At 42.5% G+C, this 20,956-nt stretch overlaps 1 protein-coding gene across 20 annotated transcripts in view; it reads left to right on the forward strand.

The window, feature by feature from the left end:
• The window catches only part of lrch1 (leucine-rich repeats and calponin homology (CH) domain containing 1), a 210,005-nt gene that overhangs the window by 44,338 nt on the left and 144,711 nt on the right, over positions 1–20,956 (forward strand). For all 20 annotated transcript variants that reach the window (XM_076747011.1, XM_076747021.1, XM_076747016.1 and 17 more), the window contains 2 exons: positions 11,458–11,602; positions 17,101–17,227. In XM_076747011.1, the coding sequence (XP_076603126.1) occupies positions 11,458–11,602; positions 17,101–17,227 (272 nt within the window). The remainder of the gene's footprint in view (positions 1–11,457; positions 11,603–17,100; positions 17,228–20,956) is intronic.

Here is a 20,956-nt window from a genome sequence, read left to right on the forward strand (position 1 = left end):
ACTAGAATCTTTTGAGGGATTACGATTGATCGGATCAGTCTGAAGAGGGGAGTCGAATCATTACGGATCACTAGAATCACTTGAGTCACCAAAAAAATTTAAAAAATAAAAATAAAGTAAAAGCTTCTGCTAAGTACCTATATTACGTCTTTTTTGATAAATCAATAATAGTAATAGCCATAATAATAGCCATAATAATAGCCACAATAATAATAATAATAATAATAATAAAAATAATAATAAAATTCCATTATTGTTCTGATGTTGTCAAAGTAAACTTGTTTCGTGCCTACTGTACTCCTATGTATGCGGCCCCATTATGGGTCTGCTACAAAAAAGAGACCCTGCGCAAACTACATGTAGCCTATAATGACTGTCTAAGGATACTGCTGAAAAAGCCAAGGGGTGGCAGTGCAAGTAAACTATTCTGTGACTCAGGACTCAGCACTTTACACGCCCTCTTGAGAAACTTCATGTTTAAGTTCATGAGTCGCCTGGATAGATCTCAAAATTGTATTATAATGATTCTCACAAGCCCCAGATACAGCTCTGTTAGATACCAGTCATATCTGTGGAAACATTGGTATGGCTGTCTTTTAAGACTGTCATGACTAATGGTGCTCATGCATCAGTGTTTGTTGTTTTTTTTCTCTCTCTTTTTATGTATTTGTACATGTTGTATGTCTTACTCCTGGGCCTAGAGCCTGTAATAAAGCTTATATATAATAATAATAATAATAACTGTATTTGTATAGCACAAGTCAGACAAAAAATGCAACTCAAAGTGCTTCACAGTTTGAAATAAGCGTCATCGGAAAACATAAGTAGCAAAAATTGTTATAGGAGGTAAACATACACATCAAAACAAACATGATAAGTGGCTTATGGCCAGTAGGAGTAGCCTAAGCATCAAGAAAGAGGGGGAGGGAGGGAGATGAGGGAGAGAAAAGGAGGAGGGGGAGGGAGAGGAGGGAGAGTGATGGGAAGGGGTAGGAGAACAGTGGTAAGAGGTTATACAGTACTATAAATTTGCCCTCACTGGTAACAGGGGTGAGGAAAAAACTCCCTTTTCAATTGGAGTGAACTGAAAATCAATTCATTTTGATAAATCAAAGAGTAGCTTATAGCCTGGCTACCAGTTCATTCATTTAGTTTTGCCTAATAATTCAATGCCATTTTACCCATTTTACCCTGCATTTGCACAGCCCAAATGTGGTAGCCTAAGCCTAGGGAATGCTGAGTTTTCCTAGCCTAGCAAGCTAGACCCCTCGGGTGTTTCCGCTCAACTCCGTGAGCTCACCTATTGTAATTCATCTGGTGTGAATCAGGTTAGAGCTTTCCAGACCTATAAGTAAATGGCATGGACTTACCCTTGTCACTACATGTACAATGATGCAAGAAGCCAAGTTGGCCAAGCCTGTAGCGTAGAGGCTCCCTGCACAGAGGTGCACACTAATTGCAGAATCCACGCTGTGTCGAAGAAGACCCTTGCTGCCTGCTTTGCGCTCGCTACGTCACGTGACAGAATCGAAACTTAAGAAGCTCGAAGCTCGGAGTTGACAGATCCGCTAGAGCCACCCTGACCACTGAATCACAGAGTCACTACACAGACTTGGGCAACCGCTATAAGTAAATGGCATGGACTTACCCTTGTCACTCCATGTACAATGATGCAAGAAGCCAAGTTGGCCAAGCCTGTAGCGTAGAGGCTCCCTGCGCAGTGGTGCACACTAATTGCAGAATCAGTGTGTCGATCGAAGACCCTTGCTGCCTGGCTTTGCGCTCGCCACGTCACGTGACAGAATCGAAACTTAAGAAGCTCGAAGCTCGGAGTTGGCAGAGTTCGCTAGAGCCGCCCTGACCACTGAATCACAGAGTCACTACACAGACTTGGGCAACCGCTTCCTTGACACAAACAAAACTCATAATGCGATCTGACCAGGCAAAGATCCGTGCTCGCAAAAGAGAGTATATTAGGCCTACCCTCGCTGGTGCTTGCTTAACTAGAAAAAAAGTGTACGGTATACGAAGTTGGACCATAAATCGTGTTTTTATTGAATACTAAAATATTAAATAAAAATTAAAGTACAACTATAAATAAAAGTATAAATAAAATCTCACAATGTCAAAAATGGCTTAAATAAGAGCACAAGAGAAAAAGCAAAGAATGCAGTGAACTAAGAAAGCAGTAGGCCTAAACAATAAAACAAATGGCAATACCCTTCAATGAATATGACAAACATAGGTTGCTTGTTGATGCAACAATGTGCTTTGTTAAATAACAAGTACAAAAACGGGAAAAGTAGAAAATACACATTAAAAAATATTCAAGAAAATATAGAAAACACAGATAAAAGAGTGCAATGATTAACAAATAGTAAAATGACAAAATTGAATAGTAACAACAAAATAGTATATAACTATATATAGCCTTATAGGCCTATGTGCTTAAAAAACAGTGCAATAATCAGAGCAAAAATAAAACTGTAAACATTAAAACATTAAACAAATGTAGCAGTAGGCCTAAACAATGAAACAAATGGCAATGCCCTTATAAATATTCAATGAATATGGCAGGCACACATAGGTTGCTTGCTTGTTGCAACAATGTGTTTGGTTAAAAAAAAAAACAAGTACAAAAAACGGGAAAAGTAGAAAATACACAATAAAAAATATTCAAGAAAATATAGAAAACACAGATGCAAGAGTGCAATGATTAACAAATACTAAAAGGACAAAATTGGAAAAAATATATATGCAAGATAGCAACAACAAAATAGTAATATAGCCTACTAGGCCAATGTATGTAAAAATATCAGTGCAATAATCAGTGCAAAAATAAAACTGTAACCATGCAACAAGTGTTAACATGAGAAGTAGGGCTAAGTGTCTATTTGCTTGTCTTCTTCAGGTTTGCATTCAAAAACGCCAGCTGAGACACTTTGTCTGTGGTGAGGTGGCTCCTTCTGTCCGAAACAATGAGCCCAGTCTTGGAAAAAATCCTCTCTGATGGCACTGAGGTGGCAACAATGCAGAGCCTGGTCTTCATGACAGTACACAGGTTCTTGTACACCAGGGCTCTGGCTTTCCACCACTGCAGAGGGTCAGAGGAACGTGGGAGCAATGGCTCTGACACGTATCCTTTCACCTCTAGTAAGGCTGCAGCTCTGGGGCTTTGTACATCAGGCCTGAGAGTTGTCACCCTCTCCTCGAAGTCTGCCCAAAACACAGGCACAGGCTCTCTTGGCCTATCAGTGGCTGCAGCCTCACTCTCCTCTGACTGTACTGCTGAGGATGGCGGAGGAGTGCTCATGTCCTGAGTTGCCCTCTCTATTCTTGCCATAGTCTGAGTGGCATACTGGTCGTTAACAAACCCATGCCTCTTAAATCTGGGATCCAGAAAAGTGGCATCGGCTAGCACACTGTTCTTTTCCAGTCCTCCCAATCTGTCACCAAGCTCAACTGCAAGGGCCTTCACAAGTGTATTTGCTGCGGAGCTTCGAAGGGGGTTCCTCTGGTGGCTGGTTAGGAAGCGTTGCAGGCCTCTCACAATAAGGATGGGCTTTGAGGCGGTCACAAAGCTAAAGTAAAGAAGAAAAAACAGTGATCAGTTTGCATATAATGTGTTCATCATGTCAGATTCATGATATTCAGATCAAATTATATAATGTTGAATAGTTGTATTTTAATAACAAACAAATTATGTTTAACATAAGATGTCACCATGTGATAAAAGATAGGTGCATACCTCTCTGAGCTCATCTCTCTTGTGACCTCTTCAAACGGTGCCAGGATGGTGCATGTTTCTTCTAAAGCCTCCCACTCATCACGCGACAATGTTGGCTCCTGGGGATTCAAAATGGCCAGCGTAGAAATGAGGGGCTCTTTGATTTGAAGCATGCGCTGCAACATATAGAATGTGGAATTCCACCTTGTCAGCACATCCATTTTTGGCCTCAGTTGTTGCTGCCCCATGCTTTGCTGCATCTGGCGGAGCTTATCACTGGCCACTGTGCTGCGCCTGATATATTCCGACATGGCCTTCGCTTTTCTTACTATTGACAAAATGTCAATACTGTGGTCCAGGGCATGCCTCACAACAAGGTTGATGCAGTGAGCAAAGCAGCTCACATGGTTCCATTTTAGAACCTCTTTCACGGCTTTTTTAATATTTTGAGCATTGTCCGTGACACATGCCATAACTTTATCTTTGAGCCTCCATTCTTCTGCCACTTCATTTAATTTGAAGGCCAACTGCTCTGATGTGTGCCTCTCTGTCAGAGTGAAACAATCAAGCAGATTGCTCTTCAAGGTGAAATCCTCTCCAATGTAATGGCAAGTGACAGACATATAACTTGTCGTGGTCCTAGATGTCCAGCAATCTGTAGTCAGACACACAGCTGATGCATTTTCAATGTTGGCCTTCAGCTCTGCCCTGACCTTATCATACAGAGCAGGCAACATCTTCCTCGACAGAGTGTGCCTGCTTGGAAGGGTATATGATGGGTCCAGGGCAGCTGTGAACTCCCTAAACCCCTCATCCTCCACAATAGAAAAGGGCTGAAAGTCCTTTGCTACCATAGCAATGAGGGCATCATCCACTTTCTGCCTTTGGTGAGGTGCCATTGGTTTTTTTATGAAGGCCCCCATTGTGACCTGCCTTTGGCGCCTTTTAACTGGTGCTGATGTTGCAGGGGCAGAAGATGCTCCAGCTGGTTCTCCACCAGATGTGTCAGTAGTAGCAGATGTGCCAGCTGCCTCTGGGCCTGTGTCTCCCTCTGCCTCTGCCTGTGTGCTGGTGGCCAGCAGCGCTGTTGGATGCTGGTTCTTCAAATGTCTCATCATGTTTGATGTGCTCCCACCTTGATTGGAAATCAAGTTCTTGCACATCTTGCACATCTTGCACTTAGCCTGCCCAGGATTAGCAGGATCAAAATGGTTCCAAACCACACTCTTCTTCCTGGTACTCATTCTTTTACAATCTAATTACCACGTCAAATTAACCTGTGTTCTCAACTCAAACTCTCCTCAAGACTGAGCAGTTTAGGAGCTGCAGTGGGGGATAGGGGTGGGGATGGAGTATTCCTTCTCAGGTGTCTAATTGGCCGAAAAGGTCAAATGGGCCGGTCAACAGTTAAATACCATGGCAACTTGAGTTCAATGTAAGGACAGTTGTAGACTTTAACTAGGGTAAAGGTCACAGAGACACAGTCCTTAAAATACGCTAAGAGTACCCAAAGAAAATTCAGCCAACAGTTACCCAAAGAGATAGGCCTATAGAAGTCTCTTAAAATAATACTATAGCAATATCAAAATGCTATATAATAAGTCTGCTATTACTAGGCTACTACTTCACCAATATTAGGCCTAATAATAGCCTATAATAATAATAATAATAATAATAATAATAATAATAATAATAATAATAATAATAAGCCTTCCTTGGCCTAAACAACAGTTAAGCCATTAGTTGAATATGGGACTGGGGTTACTCATCAAAACACATAGAAGAAGTTTAAACTGTAATTAATTAGGCCTAGAAATAATAATCACAGTGAAATTCTGGTTGCTGGTCTAGGCCTACACAAGCAGACTGTGATTTTAAATGGCGCTATATGCGCTTATAATAATAATAATAATTATTATTATTATCATTATTATTATTATTATGACGCTATGTGTGCCAATAAATGAACAGGCAACAGTAAGACAACACGTTGTTTATTTTATTGTGCTTGCAAAGGCGATAGACGACCATCAAAAACAAGGCAGGGCTTACGCTATGATGTGTGCCAATAAATGAACAGGCAACAGTAAGACAACACGTTGTTTATTTTATTGTGCTTGCAAAAGCGATAGACAACCATCAGAAACAAGGCAGGGCTTACGCTATGATGTGTGCCAATAAATGAACAGGCAACAGTAAGACAACACATTGTTTATTTTATTGTGCTCGCAAAAGGCCCACGTCGAGTCAGACGACATTTAATTAATATACATGTTCAATATTCAACAAATGGCACTTAGTCAAGACGAGAGAAATGAAACCAGAATATATATATATATATCCCACATAGTTGGCTACTCTCGCCATTAGCCTCGTTCGGGACGCTGCAAATTGTGCAAATTGCGGTCAGGCTGCTGCAGGCGCATGCCCACTGCGAAATTTTAATGCATGCTGGTTAGAATTTGTGTCCACGACGCTGTTGTTGGGAGGTGGCTTCTGCTCCGCAGCCATGTCACATGGTGTCAAGTCATCGCGGGAACAGATTTTCTGCAGCAAAACCCACAGCCAGCTTCAGGTCGCTGCGCTGGCAAGGGACCTCCTCCACAACGTCAGTAACCTGCTCTGATAGGCACTTATCTTGCTGACGCGAATTGCATATACGGCCCACATATCCGCGAGACAGCTTACTGGTTGCTTCATACAGGGAGCACTGTTTTTTTTACTCTTTGGAAGTCACGCTAGATATTTCTGTCCACCTTGTTTGCAGTGCATTTCCCCCGCCTATTCTTGATTGAGCAAATCACGTTTATTGCAGGGTAGTTGTTGATCTCATCGCAAACGTGCCTATTCTCTAGGAGCATGAAGCATGTTGTTCTGTCACGCACACTCACTGACACTTGCTCACACACACACACGTAACTCTCTCAGAGTCAAGACTTGTTCCGAAACCCCGCCTCGTACAGTCAGCAAGAGACTCCTCCTCGAGTCTGCTGTGCTGGGCTGCTGGCGAGATCCAGCAAATCCACGGTCAGGCGGGCCGTAACGTATCCCTCGGTTCACCTTAAGTTTCGTTTCTGTACTGTGAGCAACCAAATCCTCGCTGATTCGTCGCACCCATCGACCCGCTGGTCGTACCGACTGTTAGGTTTCGTTTTGTGTGGGTGACCAACTCGGCAATCCTCAGGGAGCTGCTGCTGCAGCTGCTCTCTCTTGGATCTGTCTCGGCGCGAAATCTCGCACGGGCTCACCCTGAGTCTGTCTCTCAGCCCTGCCTGCCTTGTTTTTGATGATAGTCTATGCATTAAACCAGGCCAAGTCATCAGTAAGCCCGTGCGAGATTTCGAGCCAGCCAAACAGAGGATCTGAGAGAACTGAGCAGCAGCAAACCACTCGCTGATGCAGAGTTGGTCACAGCCACGCGAAATCTAACACGCGGATACGGATCAGCTGAACAGAAACGAAACTTAAGGTGAGCCGGATTTTCAGGGATTGTTTACGGCCCGACTGACCAGCCAACCGGGGCGGAGTCAGCGCTCGCTGTACCTTGAGACAGAGTTGTGTGTGTGTGTGTGAGCAAGTGTCAGTGAGTGTGCGTGACAGAGCAACAACAACGTGCTTCATGTTTATGGAGAATGGCGAGAGTACTAAAGTGGGATATATAGACTCTCCCGGTTTCATTTCTCTCGTCTTGACTAAGTGCCATTTGTTGAATGTTGAACAATATATTAATTAAATGTCGTCGGACTCTACGTGAGCGGATCTGTAGCTTTTTTTTTTTTTGGGCGGATTTTTTTTTTTTTGGGGGGGCGGATCTCTGTAACGGCTACATCCGGGCTGAATGGATTACGTAGTTGAACATCCGGTTAACCGGGATTCATCCAGGTTTTCCCCATCTCTACTTAAGAGGCCCACAGCCTAGGGCTCCTCGATGGGGTGCCAGGGGGTCCCCAGAAAAAATAATTTGTTTTGAAAATAAATATAAAATAATAATTTTTCTGTAGAAATTAACAAAATACAACATAAATTATTCTGTGGCAGTTACACAAGAATGTCCAGTAATATGTTCACCATTTTTCTAATAGAAATGAAAATTCTCCTTTTTAAATGTCAGCCAGTGACAAATACAATCAAGTCAAGTCCAATGGAACTGTGCATTGTGCAATTCTGCAAACATTAACTATGAAGAATTAACAATTCTTTTGCAGAAAAATAAGCATATCTGCTTTTTCAGGAAGGATACGCGACCTTTCTGGACTTATGGTGTCTCCAGCTGTGGAGAACACCCTCTCAGACGGGGTGGAGGATGCCTGCACACACAGAAAGCTTTCAGCCAGTCCTGACAGCAGGGGCAGAGTCTCTCTTGCTCCATCACCATAGGGTGGCGTTATCCTTGCAGGGGATGGGAAACAGGCTTCTGTACAGCTGGATCTCCTGATTCACTCTCTGGGCCAGGGAGAGAAGGGGCTGTCGTTGTTGGAATGACTGCAGCTCGTTGTCCTCTTCAAAGAGTTCCTGGCTTTACTGGTGGCGGCGGTGCCTGAAATTAAATGGACATAATAAAAAATTAAGCGAGAAATCACTCAATAATCCATGACATCTAAATGATCATCACAATGAGCTAAACTTACATAGTCTTCTTCTTCTTCCTCCTCTTCATCTTTGCACCCCTCCCTCTGTGTCTCTTGCTCCAGGAGCTTGAGAAGAAAGTGACAAATAAACAAACAAATAAATCTTAGTACCACAGAGCCATAGATGGAAGGTCTCACTCTCACAATGGAAATGTGCTACAATCAAAGACATTGTCAAATTCAAATACCTCATCTGCTGCTGCCTCTGTGTTTGCTGCAATTGTTGCTTCCCTGATTCTGTCCCAGATTTCATCCTTATCCACTTTGGATTTAAATCTGGGGTCTAAGATGGTGGCGTCTTCCAGGAATCTCTGGATATCAGCTTCCTTAAATGTCAAAAAGGAGAAAAAAGGAAAATGTGACATCATGACTATCTGTAGTATTTATAACTGGCTTTTTTATGATATATAAATCATCAATTGTACCTGGTAGCATTTGGAAAGATCTTTCCAAATGTTCTCCTTGATGGTCCTTGTGAAAGCATCTGAGTCATCTTCCTGCACGGTGTAGTGTTGCTGTAGCTTTTGCAGGATGGCCAAAATCTCACCACAGGTTGGACTTTTGTCTCTGGAGACTGCCAGTGTGGAGGTGTAATGCTTCTGCATGAGCAGCACAAACTCCTCTGCTTTTCTTAAGTCCTCATTGCCCATTTTGGCCAGTCTACAATATAAACAAAACAAAAACGCAAAAAAGATTGTTGCATAAATAAACAAAAACAAAACATGAGTCCAAGTTTAAAATAAGCCACATTATCATTATTTTTCAATATTACTCACCTTTCCTTCTCCACGGACTTTCTTATCCGTGGGTGTACGGCTACAGCCTGGATGGCAGGAAACTGCTTGCAGAATCTCTTCATCATCAAATATAGAGAATTCCATGTGGTTTTTACATCCAGGAGGAGCATGTGCTTGGCAGCTCCGAGGGGTAACACACACACACAACTTAAATACTGAAATAATATTCTTTATCTTAGTTTATGAATTTAATTTGATCATGATCTAATAATTTACATGTATACGTTTCTATGTTGCCTGCAATCTAAAGAAAGTATTTATCTTACTGAGCAAGTCTTGCTTCTCCATAAGGACCACTTTGTCATGTAGGACCTCTTCATCCATACAGTCACAGAGCGAATTCTTGCTGCCTATTTGGAAATTGCAGTGCAGTTGTACAGCTTCTGAGCTCCGAGGTTCAGGGTGTGTACAAAACATGGAAACTTGACAATTTGTAGCTTTTTCCCAGCTATATCCATTTTTTGACACATTATCAACAGTGGCTGCCACAGCCTTCTCTCTGACATCATACTCCTCCAAGATCTCATCAGTCTCCTCTGCTACAGCTGTCCCTGTCTGTGCTTGGTACACTGCTTTGGTTTTGAGGACTTTTTCTTGAGCCTGGCCATTCCTGACATAATGCAGCGTTACTGTGAGGTAATAATCTTGACTAAAACTTGTCCATCAGCAGTGATGGCTGCCTTCGACACATGTTTCAGCTCAGAGATCAGATTTCCTTTTTCAACCGCATACCAAGCAGGGATCAAGTGGTTAGTGAAACCGTCTCTGTTTGGGACTTCGTACTTAGGGTTGAGAATCTTGGTCATCTCCCTAGAAAATATAATGGGAATGACTGAGTGAAACATCTGGTTAGAGGAAAACATGCAACTTTGACATTCTCTGACTTAGCCTACAATTGAACACATTCATCTACCGAAAACCAGGGGCATCTACTGTGGCAAATGGGTGCAAGCCTTTTACCACAAACTTAGTCACTGCTCGGTGACATTTGTCTATCCTGGCCTGGGTCATTTTACTCTTCCCTGCCTCAGTGAAAGGAGAAGCTAGAGGTAGACGTGAACTGGAACGAGTACTGTCAGCCTCTGAGCCAGTCAGACTCTGTCTCTCATCATGGTCATCTAAATGTAATGCATGAGAAGGTATTCACTTAACGTTAACAGTTAGTAATAGCAGGTTTTACAATGAGGCAAATGGCACTAACATAATAGGCAGTGTTAGTTACTTAGTTACCTGCAGTTTTAACGGCAGAGGATGTGCTAACGTTGCCACTGCTGCTGGGTTGAGATTCACTCCAGAGCAGATCAAAAACGTGACATTCATTCAAAGTTATCGCATGCTGTGTGTGCAACTGTTTCTGCATATTGGTAGTATTTCTTCCCTTTGATGAAATATCTACTTTGCAAGTATTGCATGTTGCCCCGTTGTCAACCTTTCTCATGAAATGTAACCAAACACCGAGCTTTTGTGCCGCTTGGGTGCCATGTTCCCTGCTGACTACACTGGTGAATGACATCGCCATGCACGTTGCGTAGCTTGCGTAAGCTACACAACGTGCGTGGTGACGTCATTCACGCCCACTGGAAACGATAAGGGAATCATTTGCAAAATTGGCAAATGATTCCAAGGAATTGAAACACTGGGAACCAATTCTCAACAAGAACCGGTTTTCAATTCCCATCCCTATTAACGAAATGGGTCATCTTTGACTAGATGCTGATTGGGAAATTGGTTCATATTTTACTTGCTGAAGGATTCGCAGAAACAGAAATTTTGACCACGAATATCCAAACTTTTGTAAACCATTGTATATTTATATAGACACCCATGTTTTTTCGCCTGCTTGTGTGTTTACAATAATTCTGTGTTTATTTTACCATCAGCTTCTTTGTCCTTGTATACCTCTATGTCCATTTCTGTCTCTGTTGCTATTGGAACTGTGTGGAATATCAAAGTCAAACGTTTACACATACTTGGCAATGGAGAATATTGTGATTCTGATCCTGATTCTGAAATTAATAACAAATTACATGTTAGTTTGAATTGATCGGAACTTGATTTTTGGAAAAAACAGCTTGAGTTTACTATATAATTAAATACGGACTGATTTTGGACACAGCAAAAGTCTTGTTAACACAACTTGGTTTGTTTGATGGTTTCAGTAATAAAATATTTAAATTTTTTATAACACAGAAATTGAAATTTCACTTCCTTCTTTGCTGTAGAAAAACATGTTTACTCAAGCAGATTTCGATCTGTTTGTAATATTGTGGATTGAATCATTTGATACTTACTTTTCTCTCTACAGACCTGTCAAAGAACAGACTGGCTGACATCCCCTCAGAGGTCTGCCACCTGGTTGCCTTAGAGATACTAAACCTGTATCACAACTGCGTCAGGACCATTCCAGACAGCATCATCAGCCTGCAGTCACTCACCTCCTTAAATCTCAGGTACATTCATTAACACTCACACACACTTGGCGTCACTGTTGTTTTACAGTGTGAGAGTCTGAATTGAGGTGGTTTCCTTCACTCTGTCTCTACCAGGGGAAACTTTTGGATTTTTAGAGGGTGTTGCCTTCTGGGTATGATGAAGCAGTGTTGTTGCTTGAAATCCTAGTCTATCCAGTATTTAGGAAACAGTGCTTTCTAAGCTAATGCAGATTTTGTGTGCAGGATTGCCTATAAGGTTTGCTTCCTCTTACAAGTTATCTGTTGACCTGTACTGATCACCAGACAGGATATGTCTTTCTACTTCACTGTAGAAATTATCCAAATATGTCTGTTGAAAACATTAGAAAAAAGAAAAGTATTTGTAGTATAACTGTAATCCTTACCTGAGGCCAGTGGCAAACTGAGTGTTTCAGTTACTCATGCTACATCATAACTGTTCACCTGCATGTTTTGATATCCAAAGAGCTCCTGTAACACTAAATGTGGTGTTTTTGCTCTCATACAATTTATACGTAAATATAAAGCATATCTTCATTGTAAAATCAGTTTTGTTAATTCAGAGTGAAACATTCACAATAACAATCCAACACATACTGGAAAGATCCAGATAAGAGGAGTTTCAGACAAATGAAATCAAAGTGTCACAGTTAATAATCCTGGTTTATTATAATCACTTCAATCTTATTTTTGTGTGTGTGTATGTGTGCGTGCACGCGTGTGTGGCTGCTGTCAGATTTGTGGCTCCACACTCGGACTGCAGCAATTAAGTGAATCAGAGTGATGAAGCAGTTGAATAATATGATTGTCCTTCAATGTGGGTAGCATGGTGTGTTGACTTACAGCGGCTTTTTACAGCTCTTTTTCTTAATTCTGTCTTTGCACCTGTGTTATTGGTAACTGTGTGGCGATGGCTGCATGCAGTTTTACAACCTTTTTAGTGGCCCTTCTGTTACTTTTTGCACTCTTTGTAATGGAGGGCCGTACAGAGAGGAGTGGCGACATTGTTTACACACGCTGATTGCACTGTGTAAACCTACGCTGCCACCTGGAGAGAGGATTATAGTCCCAGACAAGTTGAAGAGGCGACGTCGAGGCTACAGAGCCAGAGCTAAATGGAGGGCCAAGGCACAGAGATACAGACTGTCTGTTCTGGTGATCATCAAGGGGAATGTGAGGTCTTTGGCGAATAAGATGGAGAAGCTTGTTGCACTTGTCAGGACTCAGTGGGAATACCGAATGTCCTTTACTGAGACGTGGCTTCACTCACACGGCCCAGAACAGAGCGTGAAGGTACCTGGCTTCAGCTGTGTGTGGGCAGACAGAGATGTGGCTTGGAGCGGTAAGAAGAAGGGAGGAGGGATTGCACTGTTTGTGAATGAGAAGTGGTGTCGTCCCGTGCATGTTACCATTACTGTCACTGTTATCCCTCTGAAGGCTGACGGGGAAGCAGTGCATGATGTCACCCACTCCACCATAGCAGAGCTACAAACCAAACTCGTTTGTGGTCATTACTGGGGACTTTAATCACAACACTCTGGACAAAACTCCACCAATTCCACCAATTTATTAACTGCCTCACCGGAGACAACACCACACCGACTGTATGCCAATGCAAAGGATGCATACAGTGCCACAGCCCTTCCCCACCTAGGCAGAGCTGGTCATTGCCTGGGGTTGTTAACACCTTAGTATGTTCCTCTTGTCCAGAGGCAGCCTGCATCCACAAGGACAGTGAGGAGGTGGACTCAGGAGGCCAATGAGTCACCGCAGGACTGCTTAGAGAAAACAAACTCTAATGTGTTGTGTGAGCCACATGGGGAGGACATCAACAGCCTGACAGAGTGTATCACAGAGTACATCAAATTCACAGAGTGAAGGATGTGTGGACAGGAATGAACGTGATCACGGAGTTCAGGACAAGAGACAGACCAGCAGCTGGCAGCCTCGAGAGGGCCAATAAGCTAAACCATTTTTCCACTGCTCCTGGGTGAGAAGCTGCGAATGATGGGAGTCGACGTGCCCACAATCTCCTGGATTACTGACGACCTGACAGACAGACCACAGTTTGGGCAATGTTCTTTTTGAGACTGTGTAAAGCAGTACAGGAGTGCCATAGGGGACTGTTTTGTCTCCTTTTCTCTTCACCTTGTACACTTAAAATTTCCAGTACAACTCCTCATTGTGCCACCTACAGAAGTTTGTGGATGACTCCACGGTGGTGGGATGTATGACGGATGGACAAGACGAGATATACAGAACAGTGGTGGATGATTTTGTGGAATGGTCTGGTAGAAATCACCTGCTGCTTAACATGACCAAGACCGAGGAGATGGTTATTGATTTCAGAAGGAACAAGACAACCAGACAACCACTGTGTATTCTGGGGGAGAATGTCACAGTGGTGGAGGATTACAAATACCTCGGAGTGCACCTGGACAACAGACTGAACTGGAAAACTAACATCAACTTTGTTTGCAAATAGGGGATGCACAGACTCTATTTCTTGAGCAGACTCAGATCATTCAACGTGTGCGGCAAGATGTTATAGATCTTCTACCAGTCTGTTGTTGCCAGTGCACTCTTCTTTGCTGCAGTGTGCTGGGGGAGCAGCATCGGAGCTGGCGACACCAACAGACGCAACAAACTGATCAGGAAGGCAGGCTCTATTATTGGCTGCAAATTAGACACCTTTGAGGAGGTGGTGGAGAGGACACTGGACAGGCTGTTCTCCATCATGGATAACCCTGAGCATCCTCTTCACCACCTCGTGGACAGACAGCGGAGCTCCTTCTCCAATAGACTGCTCCAGCTCCACTGTCACACTGCTTTAGGAAATCATTCCTGCCACGAGCTAGCATACTGTACAATAGTAACTTAAACAGTTAATCTACCATCCTCACAAACCCCAGTATTTCAGTGTTACATATTATCTGAACTACTGCAATATTGCACATACTGTTTATTGTTTACATTTACACATTTCTCATCTGCAACTTGCACATATGTGCTTTTCTGGTACATTGTTCATAGCACTGGCTTACTCTCCTTCTCTTAGGAACTGCTGTAAATACTTGTTTATATACTAAGTTATATTATATTTTTATCACATAATTGTAATATTATATAATATGTATTACGTATTCTAATACATATTATATAACTAAATATTTAGTTATACTTAATTATATTTTTAGCAATTGCTTTTGTTCTTGTTTATTCACTTAGTTATATTTTAGGAATTGCTCTCATCATTATTCTTCTTTGTTGTATGTATTTTGGGTTTGTTTGTATATTTAAACTGCTGCTGCAACGGAATAATTTCCCAAATTGGGATCAATAAAGTAACAGTCTAAGTTTAAGTATCAGTCTAACTCCTCTTGTGTTTATTTTTTGATTAATAAATTTTCATGGTTTTGGGGGCAGATACATTCTGTGTCAGGTTTTTGGTGGCTGCTGTAATGGAAGTGCAGAGAAGTGTGTATGGCTGTAGCCGAGTGCTATTTTTTTGCTTTTTCTCAAGATGTAAGGAAGTTTCCCCTCATTTGTGTGGTGGAGGATGTCTGGACACATGATGCTAACTTTGTGAATAAATTCAGTTCTAATTACAGAATGATACACACACACACACACACACACACATATATATATGGGGGAAAAAAAAAAAAAAATATATATATATATATATATATATATATATGTGTATTATATATTATATTCCCAGGCCAGCCAGGCGACATAGTCATTCCAGCATGTCCTGGGTCTTCCTCGGGGCCTCCTCCCGGTGGGGCATGCCCCACTGGACACCTCCCTAGGGAGGTGTCCAGAGGGCATCCGATAGGAATGCCCGAGCCACCTCAGCTAACTCCTCTCGATGTGGACGAGCAGCGACTCTACTCTGAGCTCCTCCTGGGTGACAGAGCTCCTCACCCTAACTCTAAGGGATCGCCCTGCCGCCCTGCCACCCTGCAGAGGAAACTCATTTCAGCCTCTTGTATCTGGGACCTCGTTCTTTCAGTCATGATCCAAAGTTCATGACCATAGGTGAGGGTAGGAATGTAGATTGATGGGTAAATCGAGAGCTTTGCCTTTCAGCTCAGCTCCTTCTTCACCACGACAGACTGATATAGCGACAGCATTACTGTTGCCACTGCACCGATCCACCTGTCAATCTCACGCTCCATCCTTCCCTCACTCGTGAACAAGATCCCAAGATACTTAAACTCCTCCACTTGAGGCAGGAACTCTCCCCCAACCTGGAGGGAGCAAGCCACCTTTTTCCAGTCAAGAACCATGGCCTCGGACTTGGAGGTGCTGACTCTCATCCCAGCTGCTTCGCGCTCGGCTGCGAACCGCCCCAGTACATGCTGAAGGTCCTGGCTCAAGGGAGCCAGCAAGACAACATCATCCGCAAAAAGCAGAGACGAAATCTGCCGGCTCCCGAACCGAACCCCCTCCAACCCCTGGGTGCGCCTAGAAATTCTGTCCATAAAAATAATGAACAGAACCGGTGACAAAGGGCAGCCCTGCCGGAGTCCAACATGCACCGGGAACAGGTCTGATTTACTGTCGGCAATGCGGACCAAGCTCCTGCGCCGGTTGTACAGGGACTGTACAGCCCTCAGTAGAGGGCCTTTAACTTCATACTCCCGCAGCACCTCCCACAGAATGATGCAAGGGATACAGTCGAATTCTCCAAGTCCACAAAACACATGTGGACTGGTTGGGCAAACTCCCATGAACCCTCAAGCACCCTGTGGAGGGTATAGAGCTGGTCCAGTGTTCCACGGCCAGGACGAAAACCGCATTGTTCCTCCTGAATCCGAGGTTCGACTATCGGCTGGATTCTCCTCTCCAGTACCCTGGAATAGACTTTCCCAGGGAGGCTGAGGAGTGTGATCTCCCAATAGTTGGAACACACCCTCTGGTCCCCCTTATTAAACAGAGGGACCACGACCCCAGTCTGCCAGTCCAGAGGCACCGTCCCTGACTGCCGCGTGATGTTGCAGAGGCATGTCAATGAGGACAGCCCTACAACATCCAGAGACTTGAGGTACTCGGTGCCTTGCCACCGAGGTGCTTGCAAACTACCTCAGTGACTTCAGCCCAGGTGATGGGTGAATCGACCTCCGAGTCCCCAGTCTCTGCTTCCTCTACAGAAGACATGACAGTGGGATTGAGGAGATCCTCAAAGTATTCCTTCCACCGCCCGACAATATCCCCAGTCGAGGTCAATAGCTCCCCACCTTCACTGTAAACAGTGTTGACAGAGAGCTGCTTCCCCTTCCTGAGGCGCCGAACGGTTTGCCAGAATTTCTTCGAGGCCGACCATGACTCCTAATTTTGCACTGCTAGTCCCAAATCCCTGCTAATAAGTGAAAAGAGGCAGCTTCTAAGTTGTTTTCAGGTTTTGTTTGAAATTATTTGTAAAACAGTCACATGACTAAGTTATTACTTGTTTAATTCATATGAATGAGTGGTGTTTGTTTGTCTTGCAGTCGTAACCAGCTGGCCTCTCTGCCAGCCTGTCTGTGTGGTTTACCTCTGAGAGTCCTCAACGCCAGCAACAACAAGCTGGTCAGCCTGCCAGAGACAATCGGACAGCTGCATAGCCTCATGGAGCTGGTAAATCTTTCATTATGTCACTGCATTACTGCATGTCCAGCCTCTCATTTTTTTTACAGTTTTCTTTTTACGTGTTGAAAGGCTGATACCCACGAATCACAGCCACAAGACTTTTTTTTTCTGCTACAGAGGGCCCTCACTTTGTGGCAATTTTACTTCACTGTGCATGGCAACATGAAACCTCATTTGTTAGAAGCTCACTTTCGTTGTTGTATTTACTTTGTTTATTTAATGAGGTCTGGGGTGGTACAAGTGCAGTGTTTCAAAGGTAAACATGCATTACCAACAATACAGTATACTGTCATTGGATGTAAATGGGCTAAATAATCCGATCAAAAGAAGCAAAGTGATGGGTTAAAATAAAAAAGAAGAGGACTAATGTCGCATTTTGGCAGGAAACTCATCTTTCTAACACTGAACACGAAAAACTAGTAAGAAAAGGGGAGAAGCCATATTGATCTCAAATTATCAGGCAGGTACCAAAGCAGCAAAACTTTTAGCTTGAAGTCTAACAACAAGCAGAAAACACCATCTTTAAGATGAGAGACCGTGTTACCAATAAAACGACCAGCAGTTTGGATGGTATACAAAAAGTATTTGAAATCTACTACAAATCATTCAATTATATTCCCAGTCTTACCAGGCTGATAGACACACAATAGTTAGATTTTTGAGTCCCTTAGACTTCCTTTCACTTGGTAAATGAATGATAAACTAATTTCACAAATAACACTGGAAGAAATAGGTAAAGCTATTTCTAACCTGAACACCAACACGTCACTCTGCACTGATGGGCTTCCTCTAGAATGGTACAAATCTGTCTTAAACACATTATAAACTGTGTGCCTCCATTTTAACTAAGATGGAAACTGCAATGCCCTTTTCAGTAGATGAGGACCAAACAGAATTTTTACAAAACAGACAAACTCAAGACAACATAAAGAGAACCCTACATATTATGGAGTAGATTAATAATGGCAAAAATAGTGTTATTTTACTTTGTTTAGATGCAGAAAAAGCTTTTGACTTGGCTCGGTAGGAATTCCTTTATCTAGTAATGAACAGATTTGACTTGAGTGAAGGCATTGTATTCAGGTACTTTAGTCCTCTTCCACTGCAAGAATTAAAGTCAGTGGTAGTTTCTCTAACTCCATATCCCATCAGCGCAGCTGCCAGCAGGGCTGCCTTGCTCATGCCAGCCTCAGTGGGTGGGGCTTGATCTCTCTCGACTTCGGCACTAGAGTCAGGTCAATCAATCCCAGATAAATCAATCCCATAACGGCCTGCCCGTCTGTTGACACAAACACTACATTCACTTTTACACTCATACACCTTTAAAAAGCTTAGATTCCCATGAATGGGTTGACGCAAACCATTTCAAGACACAATCACAACAGGAGGTACAACAAATGCCAACAGCAGACAAGCAACCATGTTTAAAATTAACACAAAATTGACGCAGCTCACCCATTACATCTCTCAGTGATCCACAGATCGAGAGATCTGAGATCAGTTTTCTGTTCGTTACTATTGAGAATCTCTGGAAATGTTTGGTGAACCAAACCTTCAACAGGCAGAGATCCAGGAAGAAGCAAAACACTTAGTCGGATACGGAAGGCAGAGATATTTATCGGAGAATAGAAGATCAGGTGAGGTCAAAGGCAAGCGGGTCCAGTAACAAGAGATTAGTCCATTAAAGCACGCTGGAGAGTCATGCATAATGCAAAGAACAATCTGGCACTGAGTGAGCGTGGGAGAGCAGTTTAAATACTGGACTGATTGGGAATCAAGCTCAAGTGAGTGAACCTGTGGGCGTGGCTGATATAGTTGTCTGCAAGCATCAATTTGCAAAAAAATATTCAGGCAAGGATAAACCCTTCTGTTTCAGTGAGTCCCAACTTCTATTGCTCAATACCAGTAGCAAGTTCAGAGTGTTACCTTTCAAAAGAACAGCTACTTTAGCAACTTTCGGTCTTTAGGATAAATAATGTGTCTTGCCCTGTTCTCATCAAAGTGTTTGATTATGTCAGTCACAGTGTCTTTGCCAATTCTGAAAAAGGAAAACAAAGAAAACCCTTGTTTCAGATCATGGGTCATGTTAACAGGCACATTAGCATCACAGTCAATACTTTATTCATGCACCCAAAGGTGTGTTATTCACCCACAGGTGTGTTATTCACACATTATTCAAGCACATCATCAGGTTGGTGTGTTATTCAAATTAATAGCAGATGCTCACATTACCATATCTAAACCTCCCATTACAGCTTATAATATGATTATCTGATCTAACATAAGTTTCGATGTGCATATCATCTGGTTTTCTTGTGGCAGGTCACATTTGTTCCACAATTCCCATTATTAATGTGAATCCATGACAACAAAAAGTCCAAAGGCATAACTCATGATCAAAATGTAAACACAAAAACATTTGTCGTGATGCTCTTCTTCACCTTCACAGAACAAAAGGACTAACCATACCACCTGTGCGCCTGGCCATATATAATTATATACTCCACCCATAACCAAATATTACTAAGATAAATTCAAAGAGAAAAATAACTTCCTTTCCTTAATATTCATAACATAATGCAATTCATAAATTACTGTCTACTTAAATTAAATGAAACTCAAATTCACTGTAAAACTGAACTAATAAAGACCATTATAAAATGGCTTCTATATCCACACACACACACAAACAAACACACACACACACACACACACACACACACACACACACTCTATAGTAGGGCTGGGCGATATGGCTGAAAACTGTATCACGATATAAGTGTTTTATATTGGTCGATATCGCTAATTATTGATATTTTTTATGAACTATTTAAAATAAGGACCAGGAGAAAAATATATTGAAAACATTCAATATACATTTTTATTTTAAATGTGACCTTCCTCTGATTATAATCCCCTCAGCTATCAAGGCAGAAAGGAAAGGAAATGTCAACACGACCATGGAAAACACTCAAATAATAAATGTAAACAGAGAGAAACCTGAGAACTTTTTTCTGCAGGTTTAGTGCCAGGAAGTTCACAAGCTGATTCACCTTCTGGTGAATAAAATGTTTTCAAATATGTGCAGCATTTTGTAAACAAAGCAGAAACTGAGGTAGACTTGACATCTGTAACATACAGTACAACAAAACAAACATGATAGGCAGTAACACTGATTGAACTATAAAACCAGCCTAGACATATGAATAACTTTAGTAACTCTTACTCTAAACATACGTGAACTATTCAATTATATTTTTATTGCAAGTGTGCTAAAAAAAAAAAAAAAAAAACGTGTAAGAGATTTTTATAAGCTGTCTTCTCCACAGTGCTCAGCGGGAGCATGTCTTTAGCTATATGATGTCACTGCCTCCGTTATGTCTTTGTGTATTTTAGATGATTTGTCATAAGGCACTGAGGCAGAGCACCTCTGCATGGCGGTCTGCTGCTTGTGCGGTGCTGCTGCGGTACGGATGTTGTTGGATGTTGGTGAAAACGGCTGCGCTCCGAAGGGTGAGCGCGGCTAAGGTGATAAAACAAGTTTGTGGTATTACCGGTCTTGTGGGGACGACGGTCTTGCATACTTTACAGACCACATTGGTCTGACTACGGTCCGACTTATAAAATCCAAAAAACTGCCATACTGGCGAGCTGACATTCTCTGTTTTATCGACAACTTCTTCGCTCGCTGCAGCGCTCCCTTTCTACTTATCTCAC

Source organism: Chaetodon auriga, chromosome 13 (genome assembly GCF_051107435.1).
Source record: "Chaetodon auriga isolate fChaAug3 chromosome 13, fChaAug3.hap1, whole genome shotgun sequence".
Taxonomy (NCBI): domain Eukaryota; kingdom Metazoa; phylum Chordata; class Actinopteri; order Chaetodontiformes; family Chaetodontidae; genus Chaetodon; species Chaetodon auriga.